At 36.8% G+C, this 19,182-nt stretch overlaps 3 protein-coding genes across 7 annotated transcripts; all 3 read right to left on the bottom strand.

The window, feature by feature from the left end:
- LOC122318140 lies at nt 1–667 on the bottom strand. The gene has a single exon (XM_043135319.1). It carries the CDS (start codon nt 574–576, stop codon nt 250–252), a length of 327 nt encoding a protein of 108 aa, XP_042991253.1. The 5' UTR covers nt 577–667; the 3' UTR covers nt 1–249.
- A 346-nt stretch (nt 668–1,013) lies between these two features.
- LOC122318139 (cytoplasmic tRNA 2-thiolation protein 1) lies at nt 1,014–6,164 on the bottom strand. The gene is made up of 10 exons (XM_043135318.1): nt 5,916–6,164; nt 5,401–5,515; nt 4,311–4,453; nt 3,405–3,524; nt 3,024–3,136; nt 2,849–2,941; nt 2,705–2,745; nt 2,363–2,429; nt 2,140–2,251; nt 1,014–1,615 (listed from the first exon to the last, which is right to left on the bottom strand). The coding sequence occupies exons 1-10, from the start codon at nt 6,021–6,023 to the stop codon at nt 1,451–1,453; spliced, it is 1,077 nt and encodes a 358-aa protein (XP_042991252.1). The 5' UTR covers nt 6,024–6,164; the 3' UTR covers nt 1,014–1,450.
- Nucleotides 6,165–6,730: 566 nt separating this feature from the next.
- On the bottom strand, nt 6,731–17,043 carry LOC122318138 (ubiquitin-like domain-containing protein CIP73). Of its 5 annotated transcripts, none has more exons than XM_043135316.1 (19): nt 16,822–17,043; nt 15,234–15,378; nt 15,027–15,144; nt 14,170–14,277; nt 13,944–14,062; nt 13,730–13,813; nt 13,154–13,348; nt 13,002–13,071; nt 12,772–12,926; nt 11,777–11,941; nt 11,626–11,697; nt 10,993–11,104; nt 10,556–10,726; nt 10,188–10,351; nt 9,890–10,099; nt 8,602–9,189; nt 7,860–8,012; nt 7,432–7,518; nt 6,731–7,000 (listed from the first exon to the last, which is right to left on the bottom strand). In XM_043135316.1, the coding sequence occupies exons 2-18, from the start codon at nt 15,360–15,362 to the stop codon at nt 7,441–7,443; spliced, it is 2,691 nt and encodes an 896-aa protein (XP_042991250.1). In that variant the 5' UTR covers nt 15,363–15,378; nt 16,822–17,043; the 3' UTR covers nt 6,731–7,000; nt 7,432–7,440. The 5 variants fall into 5 exon arrangements, with proteins under 5 accessions (XP_042991250.1, XP_042991249.1, XP_042991247.1 ...); XM_043135315.1 differs by having other exon boundaries at nt 6,731–6,997; nt 10,556–10,756; nt 16,822–17,042; XM_043135313.1 differs by having other exon boundaries at nt 10,556–10,756; nt 16,822–17,042.
- Between the last annotated feature and the right edge of the window lie 2,139 nt (nt 17,044–19,182).

A 19,182-nucleotide genomic window follows, 5' to 3' on the forward strand; every position in this document is an offset into this window, starting at 1 on the left:
TTTTAAAAAAACCATATACTGAGTAAATTTCCAAGAGTTCAGAAGATAGCGAGCCAAATAATCAAAGCATTTCACTGAAGCCTGTCGATTTCGAGTTTCTTTTCGAGCAATTTGTTGTCAAAATGATCATATAACAGTCATGCGAAAGACATTTCACGGGACTCGTGGAGCCAAAAAACATAGATTCAGGACTAATCGAACTCACAGAAGAGAAAATGAAGAACTCACGCTACAGTGACCTCGGCCCGGTCAATCCTCCTCGCCGAATAGAAGCCGAAATCTAGAGGAGAGGAAACCGGTGGGATCGAGAGAGGCCTCGTGTAGGAGGTCGCGCTTGATGTTCTTCATGCGCTCGGTGAGTGTGTCTCGCTCCTCTATTAGAGCAGACGTGTCCTGTTGGAGGTCGTGGATGCGGTACTTCTGGCCCAAGGATCTGATGCTCAGGAGCAAAATCCCCGTCATGGCGAAGAACTGTATAAAGCTGTCTTTGCGCTTCAATGCGTTCGCTAAAAGCCCCATCGATCGCCTAGGGTTTTGGACGCCTGGACCCGAGCTGGGTGGTGCTGAGGAAGCCATGGAGGAGAGAGCGTCTGCCGGTTCAGAACGGGATGCTTCGAAGCGGCTGTGAGCTTCGAGTCCGCAACTGGTCGAGGCGTTGGTTAAGTGGAAAATAAGTTTTGGGCTTCGGACCTAATTGGGACCAATGGCTTGTGGATTCTAACCATGTTAGCCATTTGCTTGATTTATGTAGAAATAGGCCCAATCAGAGCCCAATGTAAAGTCCACCCAAAAAGAGGAAAAAAATAAATCACTATTAAAAATTAATTAATCTTATATTTATTCAATTTTTTTTTTTAAATAAGTACATGGTGCTCGAGTATTCTATGATTGCAAATATTATTTCTTTTTTTCAAGAGTTCTGCACGAAATCTTGGACACCTAAAGCACAAATAAGACTTGTAGCTAACATTATTCATCAATAAGTATGTGTACTAGTAAGTTTTCTCTTTAAATAATATAAACTATAAATTTTTTTCATCAAATAATAGAAGCTGTGATCGTTCAAGTTTGCATAACTAGCAAACTGCGAAGAACTTCCCTGAAAACAAACTTGTTTTGTAATGTGTACCGACATAAAATATGAAGGGCAAAGTGCTATTTCATCAGCCATTGTCATAGACGAAGGCAGTCTCCGCCATGTTAACTCCATGCTATGTAATGGGATTCTTCCCAGACTATGAGACTATAACCCTACCAAAAATACAACTCCTTTCCTCTAATTGGCTCCCTGGTCTTTTTCTTCTTCGTTTCATTTAGTTCCTATGGAACCAAAAGGCTGGATTCAATCCAAGCAACCAATTCTGCAACTTCATTTTCAAGTCAGGTGCATTAGTGGGGTTTGGTCCCTGGACTTTCTTTCACAAAAGCTTAGTGATGCTAACATGCTATATCAGAAGTCTAAAGTTCCACATTGCTTGCTCTCGATACTCTTTGTTCCAATATTTTCTTTTATTCCCTTCTTACGATCATCACTAAGACCTCGACTCCGCCCAATGCCCAGCTTTGGCAATCCCCGATTCAGTCCCTCGAGCAAAACACAAGCTTTACACCATTTCTGCAAAATAAAATAAGAATGATAAATCCCGTGCTCTAACTGGGTGTAAACTGGTGTAGCACACATGTATGCATCTGCAGTCTTGCAAAACATACAGAAACTGTCACAGAAGGGAAAGAAGGGGAAACTGATGGCAATCGCAACATCAAATATCGTGATGACAGTTTGATTTAGCCACGAGTCTGATCTCAGAACTGTCCTTACAAATATAATTCTCCTGAAATCTCAAAAAGGAGCACTGGTTCACAGAAGAAAATTACAAGGGCAAAGCCAGTAGCTGATATGTTCTCATAGGGGAGAAATATGGTTGATCTTTTGGTACCGCAAATTCGAAATATAATACCGAAGGCAAGAACAGGACAGTTTCTATAATTGACCCTAGCATTGATCGTATGGTACTGAGTTCTGGTTAAACACATGGTCATGGAATGTACTGGTCAATGCTGCATGTAGAGTGCTGAATAACTTAATAACTCTTTGAAATCTTCAGGTTTATTGCAGATGGAAGTAGAAGCAATGCTTACCTGGCTCGAAATGTAGCCACAGCGTTCACAAGTCCCTTGCTCTGGCATTTTTGTGGAAGTGGAAATCCTGAAATCCTCCCCTGACTGGATTATATCAAGTATGGCCCTAGGTCTGCCTCAGTAGGATTCCATGCAAAATGTCAAACTTAAAATAGATAATTGAATTAATAATGAACAGCAGAAATGCCAACCACTGATAAAACAGACTCAACTAGAGAAGAACCTGATTCTTTCCAAATCCTTTATGAACTCACGGACAAAACCACGATATGCGTTTGGAGAGTAAATGCCTGCAATTTCAAAAAGGGGAATAAAAAAAAAAAAAATCATAGTAATGAGTATACCTAAGAATCCACTCACCAGAAACAAAAGTAGAACGCTAAAATGAACATCTTGTGATTGATTGACTTTAGATCATGAAATCTATATTGGTAAGATCAGTTGCAAACTCATAAAATAGCATTGAACTTTGTTAAGTTTCACGAAATCCTGGTCTCAAAGGAAAAAAAAACAAAAAAAATGCAATGAGCTACCGAAAAGAGAATTAATGAAATTAAAGACATACATTCAGTGGAGAAGTAGTCCAGCCTCTTGAAATATGCATACGTGAGCATCTGGTTAAGGTTTCATATATAGTACAATCAAAGAATTAAATGATAACACATTGCTAGACATTCAAATCCGTTAGCAATTTCAATAAAAAGGATATATAACAATCTCCTTCTCATATGTGTACTTAAAAGGTTTGCATCTTGGAATTGGTCCATCTTCACCAGTGATTATTGAAGTGCATCTACTCAATCTATAAAGCAAAAGAATCAATGAGTTTATCACATAAAGCCTTTAGCAGAACAACAAACATAAGAGTTGACAAATGCCTTCACCTTGCAATATCTCCTCGTAAAATGTTCAAAAGAACTGTTTCGGCAATATCATCTGCATTATGTCCAGTAGCAAGCTTGTCTACTTTCAACAACGCAGCACCTCGATCAAGGGCCTAAAAGATCAAACAACCAATCAGTGTAATCAAATCATTCCATCTACTTTCACCTCTAATAAAACTTTCATCGTCGTGATTAAAGACAGCATAAGCAGGCAGAAAAAACTTTAGTTCTTGGTTTAGCATCAAATCATGCTATGCATGTTGAGTGTAAATCATCAGTGCAAAGTGCCTGCCACCGATAGCAGAAATGGCCAAACAAGTTGTTGACGCCATAATGAACATCTATACATGTTTAATTTTTTATAGGAAGTCAGTCCAATACCTGGCGGCGGAAAACACCACAAAATGTGCAATTATTCTTTAAACCTATCATCTTCACGATTTCATCCATTGTCCACCCGTACAGATCCTTGTATGAGACAATTTTTAGTGGTAGTCCATACTGCAAGTAAAAAGTTACAATAATACCCAGTCATCAGAATGATAGAAAGAATCAAAGTAACTATAGTCAGAAAATAATAAATGGAATGCTGAGAAAATATATTAACAAGCCCAAGCATTCGAACACAAAGCTCTAGATTTTTTTTTTATTATTATTATTTAAGAAGAGGAAAATACCCCAATTTTATTTATCTACCCTCACTTATGGCAGAGGAATATCGTATAAAAGCAAACCAAAAACAAAACCTTTGCAAAACATTACCCCATATGAACTAAAGACAAAGCAGTAAGACTATCAAATAAAGTATAACTAGTTAAGAGCTGCTAAATCAATGTCGGAATTGAGGCAAACTATTCTTATCCAAAACATACTCAAAGCTCTAGAATGGGTTTCATACACTAGACAACATGGAATAAAAATGATGCAAAGAAGATAGTAGCAAAACTACCCTCTAAGTACTGAAACAAGCAAGAGTTAATTTTAATAAATAAACTCCAAAATCCACAAGCTCACAGACAAAACCGTGAATTGAAAATTATCATATTATGAAGCAGCATGCTTGGACAATAAAATATGGTCACTGTGTTTCTCTCAAATTCAGGAATAACAGAAAAAATTAAAGAATGAAAACTTTATTACAACTTATTCAAAACATCAACAAAATGATAAGAATCCAAATTTAAATGAACAAAAAAACATCTGATCTGGAAAATGGTGTTGAAGTCTTAATAATAGCACGATATGAATGAAAATGAAATGGAATATTACTAAAAAATATTTGCTCACCTGAATTTCATTTCGTTTGACAGTTTCAAGAGAGTCATCCCTGTACCCTGTAATGCCCTCATCAACTGACAAGAGGAAGAGATCCAGACCATAATTGTGTCGCCGGTTCAATTCTGATAATACATAAGCAAGGACTGTGGAATCTGCAAGCAAGGGAAGAGATAATGAGATACAAAAAAGAAGAAGAAAAAAAAAACTGAATTTAGCATCATATAACATAAAACACAAAGAAGTCAAATAACTAACGAATAGGACATGAGAACAACTTTCAATGTCAAGCATCTTAGCACTTAAAACAAACCCTGAGCCATAAAGTATAGATATATTCTACTTCAGCCATTAGGCAACCTGTGCTCCTAAATTTTACAGAATACGTAATTGAACTAATCCCACTTTCTTTTGCAAGGGAAATTTATACATTGCATTATCAATTGGGGAGAAAAGGTGTATAACCATTGCACATGTTCCAACAAACCCGATCATATATGTTCCTATGTCATAATCTGGAAAGGTGAGTATCTATTAAGTTAAGATGATCTGATTCATCAGATGAATAATTCAGTCATTCCTCATATACCCCCAACTCTCTTATGGATTTATTGATTGCTGCTCCTGGACACTCTCAAGCTAGCATTAGCATTTAATTGACTAAAATAAAATTTAATCGTCAAAATTTCTGTATCTATCTTAGTATATATTGATTACCAAACATTTACAACATTTCACATGGCCAAAATAAGATATGTGACTATTTTTTACCCAAAGCATCATAGAATTGTTGAGCGATATCATGAATGGAACCAAACTTGGAGACCCATTATTATAATGAAACCATAAATTGTCAGTTTCATCCGTATCCCTGGAGGTAATAAAAAACGTCTCGTTCAAATCACGCGGGAAATAAAATGCAAAATCAAAAGGAACCAAACACACAGAAATTAGGTGACACCCAAATCCGAATGAAAATATTTGCTTCTGTCAGTATGAAGTATACCTGGCGTTTCCCTGGGATGTGACCCAGAATGTATCATAAGCTAACAAGCATGATCACTGGAATGTAAAAGAATATAATAACGAACAAAGCATTCACCTTTTCCACCAGAGGCGCCAAGAGCAATTCGTTCACCAGGCTTGAATAATTGGTTCTCCACAATTACCTGATGGATCTCCTCCTCAAAGACCTCATAGAAACACTCCCTGCAAATCTTCACAGAGATTAAAATTTTTCAGTCCTGCCCTAGTGCCATCGCCTGTCTTTCAATTCCATTGGGGCACCTCTATGTTCAGCTCAATATATTTACAGATACGAATGTAGCCTAAACCATAATCACGCTAACAAAGTGGAGAGAAAGAATCAAGTAGCGGAGCTCAAATATAACTGCCCATTACTTAAAAAATCTTCTTCTTTTCCGAGCCAAATAAGAACTAGAACTTTCAAATTTGCTTCAGCAATAAACTCTTCGCGGTAATTTGCAATCAGTTCACTTAAAAAATCTAAAAAAATACAAAAAGCAATCTGCTCCGCCTTCATACTTAGCTTCACCGTTCTTTGCTGAACTAATTCATTGGAAGGCGGAGGGCGAGAGGGAAGGAAGGAAGAGTCACCTGCTCAAGGGTTTTGGGTCTTTTGAGGGCGGCCCTTCTCTTGTTACAGATGCAGCACAGACGACCCCTGCCCTTCATGGACTTTCCGTTTCCGTCGGCTTCCTCCATTCCAACCGGTTTCCGTTGTTCTTTCTGGGAAAGAGTACGGAGGAAAAATGATTGAAAATCATAGATCGCAGTAACTCAGCTTAAGTATAGCGCAAGACGCTTTCAGAAAACCCATATTTTCTTTTGCGTTCTCACCCCACATCAAAATTTTGGTCAGTTAATTAATATTAAAAAATAATAATATAACCATACATATTAAATTAACTGTATATTCTTTTTTTTTTTTTTTTTAAAAAAAAACTGTATATAAAATTTTTATTACCTTTTTTTTATTAAGAGGAGATTTTGGTAAATAACTTTGCCCCCCACAAATACACCACATTGTACGCTTTATAATTATTACAAATTGACGTAATTTTATCGTAGTATAATATGATATGAAATTTTGTGAGTTTTGGGTTTGCTATTATTTGATAAGCCGTCCTCAGTCCCAAGGGCATGTTTGGTTTTCTTAGTTGTAGTATTTTTTTTTTTTTTTCGATTGTCCCTTTTTCAGGGTAAAGATGCTATCTTGAGATAAAAAGATGATTTAATCAACTTGAAGAAAAACCAAACAAACAGATCCCATTAATTAATATTATTAATTCTCGCTAGCGATCTCTCGGAAAGCCTCTGATGACATGAGCCAGCATCAACTGGAGTTATAATGGTTTTGAATGGAAAAAAAACAGGAATCCCCATTCTATGGAAATTCAACCTGACTCCACTTTTTGGGTTTAAATTTAATTAAATAATTATAATTTTATCAAATACCAATATTATAAAAAAACAAAAATCTTCATAAACATAAATTATAATGCCAGGAGATCAACACTATGGAACACGAATGTTCACAGGAGTTCACAGCTTGAAATCCATCTTACGAGTGAAGAACATTTGATCGAAACTTGAGCAAAATGTTATTGGCCGTTGGATTCTTGTGACCACAGCTGCTGCTGCTATGTCCCCATTCCCCACTTCGGCAATCCTTCTGACTTCTATCAAACCAATGAAATGTTTGCACACACATGTTAGATCAAACATTTTCAGAAGGAAAAATGATTCATGCTAAAAAATTGTAGGTACTCATAATTTATGCATGGTGAAAGACCAGGATCGGTCAATATGTATTTTCATATGTTTGTTCCGCATTTACCTGCGGCAGGGATGCATTGGCGCTGGTGCACGGTGGAACAAGTTTGGAAAAAATTAGAAAGGGATAGTTGCCACGATCATGGATAATATCCCTTTGATCTTAAAATATTATCGACTCAATAATTTCTGATAGTAATTTGATACAACTATGAACCAGATAAGCGACTCCAACAAAACATATAAACTATAAATCAAAAGCAAACCATATAACAAACCTATATTGTATAAAGATGCCAAGTAACTGCAAATAAACCCTAGCAGATTCAATAATTACCAGCAAAACCTATGGTGAGCAGTCGTCCGGCCTAGACTCGCCATTAAGTCGTTGGTGAACATCACGGCGCAACATCTCCATATATTCCTGTATATATAAGCCAGAAATATCTCGTGAGCTCAAACCATGGAAGTTCATAACTTTTTGAAGCAGTCAACTGAAGAGTCGCACTTCATCAACTGTTAGCATACTTCACGCACAACAAAGAGAACAAGATTTTAAAGCTGGTAGAGCAGTAAACCCAAATGCCTGACTGCGACTGTTATCGAGTGGGTCAAAACTAACTGCATGGCAACGCAAAGTGCAGCTTATGGTGCTTCCATTCAAACCCACAAGCCCCACCCCCCGGCATGCGTGGGGGAAAAGGGAAAAAAATAAAAATCAATTGGCAGGATTGGGTTCACAAATCATAACATTGGAACACTTACATCAGCAAGACCTTCATCGCTGCACAATTCATTAATAAGATCTTCGGAACCACTTCTGCCAGATAACTGAACTGCATTTTCGACTACAGAATGGAAAACATTTCCAGGTGGATTCAGTCGCTCAATCCTCTGAGCCACTTGTTGGAGATTGGTCTGAAAAACAAATAAGATAAAGACAATTAGAACAGAAGATCGCATCAACACAATCAAGAGAAATAACAAATCAGCCCAAGAAAACAGCAAGACAGAAGCACCAGTTTCAAATGACTAGATATGGTAACAGATGATCCAAACCGACGGAAAGAGGCAGAATGGTGACTTTAATTTTATTTTAGCTAAAGTACAAAATTTTAGTATTAAGCACGGGACCCACATGAGAACAATCATGAAAAAAAGGGTCCACAAAATAATAGACCAGAAAATGTTATCATAGTATGTAATCTAAGCAGTCCTTCAATTTGTCGGTTAGCAACAACAATATACAGATTTACTTTCCAAAACTTGGTTTGTTAACAGAGGTGCTCCGAAGGAAAAAAAGAAGTCCATCAACAACCTGAAGCAATTCAATGAGGCAGCAGTATCAAAAACAAATACAAGTATTGAAGCCATAGATAAAAAGTTGGACTCATGCAAACGAAGCACTGTTAGTATATTTGACTTGCAGCCCATAAAATGTAACAAATGTAAAAGAGCAAAAGAAACTACTAAATAAATTACTTTCTGGATGTGTGCCTATTCAAACCTGGAAGTTTTGTTCATTTTTTTTGTCATCCTTGTGCACCCTTGGCTCATTATGGTGCAGTTGGGCTTCAGCTTCCATGTCAGGAAAAAGCTGAGACTGGGTTGATCCACCTCTGAGGACTTGGGAAACAACAGGCAGCATCTGTTGGAACACCCTAGGCAAATCAAGGCCACCACCTTGGCCTCTTCCAAGCCCAGCAAACATGTTTCCAAGATCTTGCCTATCAACCTGTTGAACCACTTGACTGACTGTGTTCCTCATCTGGGGGCTCAGAGAGAGCTGTTGCAACACATTCCTCAAGAAATCAGGAGAGCCAACCCCAGCTTGCTCTGAAACAGTAGTCAACAAACCATTCAACGAAGGAGTTTGCATGACCTGAGACATAAGACCTGCCATATCAATTGGAGAGGGTAGCTGCTCTGGGGACCGTTCATTTGCATTCATATTATTTACAACAGAGCTACGAGATGCTAGAGACTGCAAAATCTGTTGGCCGCTTTTTCTTATCTGCTGATTCTGATCATCAGAACTACTAGTGGTCCCACCATCACCACCCATGACCTTTGACTTTTGCTGCTTGCCTCGCCTCTGCTTGCATTAGTATTACATGGATTAAGTATTTACGAAACATGCAATTGACTCATCATGTCACCAAAAGCACCCAAAAACTAAGCAATGTACCGATAGCCCACTACTCCATTTGAAACATTAAATAAAATAATTACAAACAAGGCAAAGTAGCACATGGCACGCATAGCCATTCAACACAGAGAATCACACCTGAGGAAGAATACTCACGTACTACTTTGGAAATATACAAACTCAAGCCATCTGACTAAAGCATATAGAATGAACCCACAATAGGCATCCAAAATGCTAAATATGATAATCAAAGCTTCATACTATTCTATTGCTTAATCGTCACCAACCATACATCTTAAAACAATGTTATCTAAAAAAGGAACATCACGGCAAGATACATAGATAAAGCAAGGACACAAAAGCACAAACTAACTATAAGAAACATTTGACCAAGAGGGATAAAGAACTTTTTAAAGATTCCAAGCAGTAAGTCTTGCATTTGAAGATCCTTTCAGTTATTATGAGCGCGTTTTTTATGATTGTATAAAGAAAGACCCCATATGGTCATTTTCATGAGATTCTGACACATTATACCAAGAAGACCACGTGCAAGGAAAGTTAAATATATAGCAGTAGTTTAAGGATATCATATAACTTCCAATAAGATATTTAAAAGAATACTGATAGAAATACATAGCTCAATTACCTTACGTTCCAAACCTCCCAGCCCTAAACCAAGCGGAACAGCTTTGGCACCCTCAGTTGTATCATGCTTCTGATCAGATCTCAGAGTACTTTCCTGAGGAAAGTAAGACTTTGATTCAGTTCCTCCACTTAAACAACTCAGAGAAGTTCCAGAGGAGGTAGAAACATCTTTCAAGCCAGTTGAAGCATTAATATTACTCAATTGGTCGAGCTGGTTAATCAATAAATCAGCAGAAGATTCCAATAATAAAAACAGAAAAAACAGAAATAGGATCCCCATATTGCATCAAAATATATACCTTCTGACCTTCACTTTCAGGTATGCACCCAGGAATGGATTTGCCTAATTCCCCAAATCTGTTGACTGAATTAACTGTCATGTTATTTTTCTGTTCATTCCCCACATCCCTGCCTGCGGCAGATTCAACAGAAGAATTTTGAACAACTGATTCTGCTTGGCCACCTGTGTAGACAAAGAACAGGTTGATGAGTTGAATGGCATTACATTCATTGACACAAACAATTAATGGCTTCATAACCAGAATACTAAATGAAACCACGGCATCTCCTAGCAAGTTACCAACGAAAGTTCTAATTCCTGAATCGACTTAGGACATAACAGATGATAGTCAAACAGAGTCAGAAGGTGGATCTGAAACTGAAATACCTAGACTAGGTTGTGCTACACCAGAACCTGCAAGACCACTAGGATGCGATGTGCCAACCACTGGATTGACACTTCTTGTAGGTAGTACCCTTGTTGCACTGGAATCACCAGAACCAGCACCGTTCTGACGTTCACCCTGCATTACTTCTGCACTACTGGCCCTTGTACCAACTGCAGAAGCAATTGGCGCAAGTGAACTACCTGATATTAAATAGCATTAAATCATCGTATATGAAAGAAAATCCATTGGTAAATAATAATTTTATTGATGATAATCCTTGTATTAGGAAAAAAAAAAAAAAAAAAAAGAAGAAAACTCAAGTATATAAGCAATACGCAGTTCGGGTTTGTACAAAAATTCCTCTATTTCTAAATGAGTAAATTAAAATTTTCAGTACAAAGGAGAAGAAACCTCATGTGCATAAGCAATTTCTTACCAGCATGTATATGAATGTTTATGTGCCTTGGAGTAATCCCTATACCAACAGGGCCAGGATTTGATTGAGGAACAGAACCACCAAAGAAGGAGCTGGTTTGAAGAGGAAAGGGCTGCAAATAGTACACGATCACCAATGCATAATGGACATCAAAACAACACAATTTTATATAAGCCATAACTACAAGGGCTTAAGGATGATCAGGATTAGCCAAGTTAATCTACAGTATCTTTTCTATTCGACAGCTTGCTCTACTTAATTCATTGCACTTGTTAGATTGTTCTATTTGTTCTCTACTCGGAGAATAAAGCATGCCTGGTTCATATTGAATATACTTACCAAACCTGATCAAAATTCAAATACACTTCATAAAGCATTGACTTAGGGATGAACCAGTCTTACAGTTTCAGGAGAAAATTGTTTTATTGCTAAATACAGAAACAAGAATGATTCGGTCAATCTATTGACAACTAATATTGCAAATAATTGATGTTACTTCAACTAGCCTAAATCAGATTAACCTCACAGTAACTTACATATCCAACTTCTTCTAAACTCTTCAAAATGAATCAAACACCCGAAATGCTTAATAACACGTAAAGAATTCGTAAAAGCATATGATCATGGACAAACCTGAACCATTATAGGATTAGGCCCTGATGAAGATATGTAAACTGCAGGTCCTGCATTCAAAACAAATTCTGCCTGCAAATTGAATCACGAGATGTTAAATGCCTTCTACTCACCAATGGACAAAGGGATACATGAAGGATAAGACCCATACTGGAGACTGTCCCATTCGCAGTGTCAAAATTGTGCGACCAAGCTCAAGAAGCAAAGCACCTAAATGTTGCATTGCAAGCCCTAATTGCATTGACTCTGCCTGTAATTGGGCCCTTACAGTAGTATCAGAGGAAGATCCCTCTTGCTCCAAGCGTCCTGCAATATGCTACAAAGTTGCAGCAAGTTACAGTTAACATATGATCAGATAAGTAGCAAATGTAAAGAATGTAAAATCAACAAATCTAAGAGCATCCGAGTTTCTTCGATATCACTCTACAGAAATTAGAGTTTTTTTATGGAAAAAAACTCTTTTTCATACAATTAGGAGATTTTTTTATACATAAGAAATCTAAGATTTCATTAAAATTGCAAAAGCGTAGCCAAGTACACAAGAAGAATATGAGAGGAATGCCTAATAAAATAGGATAATTAGGAGACATATAACAGATAAATTCATTATTTATTTTGAGTCCTTATCAACAAACATAGACATAATTCCAAGATTGGGTTTTTGGTTGGTGTGGGGGGGGGGGGGGGGGGGGGGGATATTTAGAGAACTAATGAAAGGCATTCCTCTCTTTTCCTCATGATAAATTGTTCTTTTTAATATAAGAAAGATTAATTTTATTAATGATAATGAGAGAGAGAGAGAGAGAGAGAGAGAGAGAGAGAGAGAGAGAGAGAGAGAGAGAGAGACCATCCCAAGTACACGAGGTATGCATCGGATACACCTAATTCATAGTGAATTATTCAAATGTTGCTGGAAGTACTGAAACCCAAAAGTTATTCTCTTCCACAAAAGAGGGCAAATATCGAGAGATAATTAATATAATAAAGTACAAAGCACAAAAAGAGGTTAACAACAAATGTACACGCTACACACTAACAAAGTTTTGATGCCAGACATAAAAATTAGAGGTCCAAATACCCAAGAGGAAGAACCAAGCCACTAACAACAAAAAACATAACTACTAGTATTTTGAATATGATGATTACAGATAGCGCAGCAGCTGCTTGACCACCAAGAAGTCGTTGCACGTGGCGTAGGACAATGCTCAATGCTTCAGGCGTACACAACCCCTGTGCATTGGAAGGTAATTCCGCCCTCGGTGGCTCACCAGCATTGATTGAAGATGAATTTGGATGATACCCTACATCAAGGATAACTGGTTACTTTTATGTAGTAGTTTGCAACTACAAGGTTAAAAGGTATTTGGAATATTCACCATTTTGCGAAAATGTTTGCTCCATGCGATTCATAAACTCAGAAAGAGTACTCAGAGAGTCGGGAATAGGCTGAAATGGGAAAGTAAATGACATTGAAGAACAATAAAAAGCAAAAGACAAGTAAAACATTGAGAAAAGTATATATCACTACCACATGAAGGGAAGGAACAGGTGCTGCTGCTGCTGCAGCCAAAGGGATTTGCATGACTTGAGGTAAAGATTGGAATGGTTGACCAGAAAATGCCTGCCCAGACTGTGCTTGATTTCCTGCTTGGATCTGAATTCCAACATTGCCACGTATCCCTTCTGTTTCATTTCCTCGAGGAGCCTGGCCAGCAGCATTTGGCTATGACAGGAGGGAAATGCATATAATTATTCATTACATGAAAAAAGGTCACATTATCTCTTTTAAGTCAAATTTCTTTACTGACTCAAAAACCCCCACTGAAAGACAGCTTAGTTGAAGCCATTTAACAGAAACTAAAAAGTCTTAGATTGATCAGATGTCAGGTGCCATCCAAATCATAAGCCTCAAATATGCATAATTTATTGCTTTAAGTTACAGGTAAATGCCGAACAGCATGATTTGTGAAGTCAAGCCAAAAAATTGTAATTCTAGCAGTTGACAGTAGATCATGGTAAAAAATGCTCTGTGAGAACTGAGATTTTTTATTAGAAAAATAGTACAATATTATAACCACAATTTCAAGGCTCATGCATCACTCACCAACGTAGAAGACTGTGTGCCACTAGTACCAACAGCTGTAGTATGGCCGCCAAGTCCTATAGAATTCAGAACAGCCCCAATAACCTACAACTCAAATAAAAAAAGAGCATAAATGCTTGTGTCAATATTAATGGACATAATCCTACCTCACCCCATACCCCACTACCAACAAATTAAAGCAAGACTTTCATAAACTACAAGCAAAAAGACAAACCCGAGAAAGGTCCGGAACAACTCCTTCACCCTGCTCCCCAACATTAAAGGTCCCAAGAACTACACTGTGTGAAATTTGCCCAACGCGATTGCGAGGGTTGCCGGTACCAGGATCACTCCCTGCCAACTCATGCAAATAACCACTATTAGTATAACTTAATACTGACTGACTTTCATTCTTGCTCTGAGCTCAATATACAGCACAAGCACATAGCCCCAAAACCAACCTCTACTACCATTACTCTCAGCTGCCTCTCCAGAACCTGCACCAGAAGAAGGTTGTGCCTGTGATGGCTGCCTCTCCACTAAATGCAAGGTATGCCCATTCTCCACATCTACAACTGATTAAGGAACTACTGTTGAAAGTTTTTTTTTATTTTTTATTTTGATAAGTAACTACCGTTGAAAGTTATGGGCATAGTACTTTATTATTTAACATGAACCCATCCTAGAAACAATAAAATGCCAGTAACAAACTTACAAGCAATCAGAACTACGAACCCCCACTATGCACGAGAATTAAAACATGAACGGTTGACATATACAATAGAACCCTGAAACTAAGCCCTTTACAAACCTTAACAATTTCAGTAAAGAACAAAACACCAATTCTTCTCATTACATTAATTTCAATCAGCTTGTATTCACAAAGACAGAGACACATCAGTGATCAACAAAGCCCTTTCAAACTTATCATTATGACTTGCCCAACAAAAATCTGACCAAGTTAACTCTGTGTGTGTGCGCACTTTCCAAGTTTTTTACTTCAATCCATCAGGGTTTACTTGATGCTAAGTGCTTAGATAAATGGCACTCTTATTCATATGCTAGCTGAATACATATTTTTATAATCATATGCTAGCTGTGGTCAAAAGAAGATAGGAAGGTTTTGGATCAAACTAACCCAACCAAAGAAAAGTAAACATTTACAACGCTTAAGAAAATTAAGCAAACTAATATGGATTGTTGTAGATCTCCAAAAACATTCATGTCAGCTCACATGAAAAGGTTTTAATAAGTATCCAAGTCATAGAACTGAGTAATGTGATCAGTTATAAATGTCTGCGATGCCATGGTTGGATACGATAATCCAAGAGAAGATGATCATCCTTTAAGACCCTTCCCCTGAAAATCAGCCGTTGCTGACCAACTGGGATGCCAATTTCATCAGCTATTTTCTCCTTAAACAATGAAACACGCATCTGTAATAACTCAATAATGGCAAAAGTTAGACAAATAATCCCATGCATATTGCATAACATAACCCTGAATAAGGTAGACTGGCGCTCACATTTTTGTCCACTTGAAAACTGTAGATCTGGGAATCAAGAGTCTTGATATTGAGCTGAACAGTCAAATCTGAGCTTTCCCCAGAAACATTTACAGTTCTGGAACCTTCATTGGAGTATTGATCCGCCATGCTTTATCAACAGAAACTGATGTCCAAGACCCAAAGAAAGTACTCAGACAATCCTGTTCAGATCATTTTAAATAATGCAGCACGAAATATACAGCATAGGTGGCATACGATAAAAACAACAAAAACCCCTAATGGTTAAACAAAAGTGCTATAAAGGGGGTGCAAAAATCCAAAAGCCTCAGTGTCTCAAATCGAGACCCACCTAAAAAAGATTGTTAATAACGTAAAGGGAATTTATTATAACTCAAGGAGAACAACCCTTACTGACGTAATTAATATATGTTGTAAGCAACCATAAAAACTAAAATTTCTTGTCATAGGTTACATCTCTTCTTTCGTCCATTACTGGGTGTTGCTTCCAAATACAAGACTGCAATCTGACCTTTCTCACATAGAAAAAGGGGTGCAGATCAGTGAATGCAAATACATTAAGATGCCAACTTTTAACTTTCCATTATAGTATCTACTAGGCCAACTCCTTATCAGCAGTTAAATTCAGAGACAAAATTACTAATATTTTTTTTTTTTTACAAGCGTTACTAAAAGTTTACTAGTTTACTTGGACTAAGAATAGACATATAGTGCCAGATAGCATATTCCCACAAATATTACTACAGTTGACAACATTCAAGCCACAACATGCAATACGTATACCAAATCAATGACTTACCATTTTTTTTAATCCAAGTCACAACATGAAATGTGTATATCAAGCCCATGAGTCATAATGGACTGATTCATTAATGTCCATTATGATTCATGGGTTTGGCCATGTCACAATTGCTAATTTCAATTCCACACACTATTTCCCATATTCAAAATGGATTTGAATCCTCTAATGCCAACCAAGAAATTCAAATTGGCAACTATAAATGCTGTCAAGTTCCCTTCATATATCTATTTCTCTCCCACTCTAGGCCCTAGAGTCCAGTCAATAACTCTTGGGGATCCAAAGTGGAAAATCTTATGGTAAAGCCTCCAGATTCACAAAATCTCTCTTTTCCACCACCCGGTACTGCATTCGACACCAGTAGGCCGCAATCACCAAGACATCGATTTCATACTCCAGTATCAATGAGATTTAACTTCCTTCAAATTAAACTCAAATGTATAACAAAATGCAACTTCCCTAAGTTGTTTTCTTGCCTAAAAAAAAAGAGGAGAGAGATTATCAAACCCTCAAACTTTGGAATCACGCAAATGCGCATATCCCTAACGTTCATTAAATCCTACAATTCAACTCTATCATTGCTTAACTATTGCTTTCAAGAAATTAACTCGACCAAAAAATATCCACAAATACAAGATAAATAACTTCAAAAGAGAACACAAGGAAAACGAATCCTCAAAAGTTCATCCACAATCAACGGTATGAGAGTTTCCAGGACAACACGCAAGCTGCCTATCGCCAAATACACATAGTATAGGCACGAATCGAGCTAGGAATTCAAAAACGAACCTCGTTGGGTGTGTGGATGGCTGGGAAATGAATCGAAGATCGGAGATGAGAGGAAGCTGTTAGTGGGCTGTACTTAACTATTGATCACTGAGAAAGTACATGACTTGGTGAGTAAGCAAAACGAGACTAGCTTTACTCGGGTTTACGAGGTTGGAGCACCAAAAAGCAGGAAACTTTGGGGAATAAAGCAACCTTGGCCTCTGTTTATCATGAAACAGAATTTCCAGAATAATCTAGATGAAAAGGCGATTAATTTGACTAAATAGTTAAAAAATATATAGAATAATGAGATTCAACAATTTTTTTAAACTCGAATTTCATATATTTGCATGATAAAATGAGATAAAATTAAAGTTAAAAATTAAATAAAATATTATTAAAATATATATTTTATAAAATATTTTTAATAAAAAAACTTATTTAAATTTGAGATTTTTTGAACTCATATCATTAGGATATCATTAAGAGGCCATTTGATCAAGAAACACTTTTAATCCATCTCATCTTATTTCATTATTATAATTTTTTAAATTCTCATATAAAATATCATAAATAATTCAATTTTTTCGAATTACAAAATAATATTCTAACAATATTTTATTCAATTTTTAACTTTCATGTGAAACCATCTCATCTCATATAACTATCTAAATAACCTCTAAATATTTATATATATATATATATATATATTTATTTATTTATATTTATATATATAATATTCAAGTTTGAAATTTTGTATAGCTAAGTTAGCCAAGTTATAAATAGGTTGTATGTAGGCCTGTGCAAAATACCCGCTGGGCCATACAACCCGATTGGGTCGAACCCGCTAAAATCAGGTTGGGTACATGTCGATTTAAACAACCCTCCAATCCAGCTAATATCGGATGAAATTTGAACCCAACTCAAAATCTAAAAAGTCCCTCGTTTCTCACTTATGTTACTCTCTGTTGGGTCTATCTGGATTTTTTTTGTTCGATCGATCTGGAGATCTAGAGGCCAGGAGCAAATTTCTGATCTTGATACGATATTTGAGTAATGGTTGGAGAAGAAGCAGAGGAAATGAGAAGCAGACCAAGAGGGCTTATGAAGGTGGCAAAGAGCTTTGTTGAAGGAGGAGGATCCTCTTACTCTGATTTGAATGGCTTGATTGAAAATCTGAACTCTCAAGCAATTACTGGTGAAGCTATCGAGAAGAACTAGTTTAGTTTTTCACTTTATGCATTTTAATCCTCCATCTAGGTTTCTCGTCTTTGGCATTTTAATCGATTCTCCGCCAAACCGAACAGGTAAATGAAGATAATGAAATCATATAACTTATTGCATGCAACAACGAATTACAGATTGATACTTGCATGGATTTTGCAACCAGAGCACAGTTTGGCAAAGGTGAGCAAGAAGAAGACGTAGAGGCAAGCTTCAAAACCCATCCCTCTCTTTAACTATTTCTTTCTCTCTCTAGCCGAAACGGTACTTGAAGCTATTTCTTTCAAAACCCATCCATTTCATATTCCCAAGCCCTTCTTTCTTGTACTTGAAGTTGCACAACAAGTACCTGCTTAGGTTTTCTCAAATCTCAGTTGTAGAGATCTTCACTAGCTGGCTCAGTCTTGGCAATCATCTTTGGCTGCGACTGTGAGTGCACCATCTGATGATGAGGATGTTGTATATGGCTAGAAGCAAAGCCGCAATTCCTATCACCACCAGGCCATAATACAAAGTGGGTAAGGGATTTTGGTGAAAGAAGAGAATGTGGCTGTGGGAAAGGACGCAAGTAGGTAAGATAAGATATTGGGTTTTGAAACTTTGCAAATGAAGGTAACGAAAGCAGAGTAAAGAACGGGTTTGACCCTATTCATAAATTTTGGATTGGGTCGATCCACATTGTTGGACTTTCCTTGCAGCTTGGGTCGGGTCGGACCAAAAATATGGGCGGTCGAGTTGCTGTGCAGGCCTAGTTGTATGTTATCATTATTAACCAAATATGTCTTATCTTAAAAAATAATATATATTACATTTTCATCTCATATTTATTATATTACCTAAATGTAATATTGTCTGTAATCTTAAATTCTTTTAATTAAGAGTTAATAGACAATACCATGTTATTATAATATAAATCATGAATAATAGAGAAATGTCTATGAATGGTTGTAAGATATTTTTTAGAAGAGATTTGGATAGGTTTGAATAATGGTAAAAAATAAATTATGTTTAATATAATAAATTAATTTTGAAAAATCAATGAGAGAAGGGAAAAAAATAAAAAAAGAAATAGCAACAATGGTAGATTGTAGGGGTGTAACTGGTCCGATTTTAGACAATTTTTAATACAGAATCGGTATGTACCGGTTTTACATTTTT

Source organism: Carya illinoinensis, chromosome 8 (genome assembly GCF_018687715.1).
Source record: "Carya illinoinensis cultivar Pawnee chromosome 8, C.illinoinensisPawnee_v1, whole genome shotgun sequence".
NCBI classification, from domain to species: domain Eukaryota; kingdom Viridiplantae; phylum Streptophyta; class Magnoliopsida; order Fagales; family Juglandaceae; genus Carya; species Carya illinoinensis.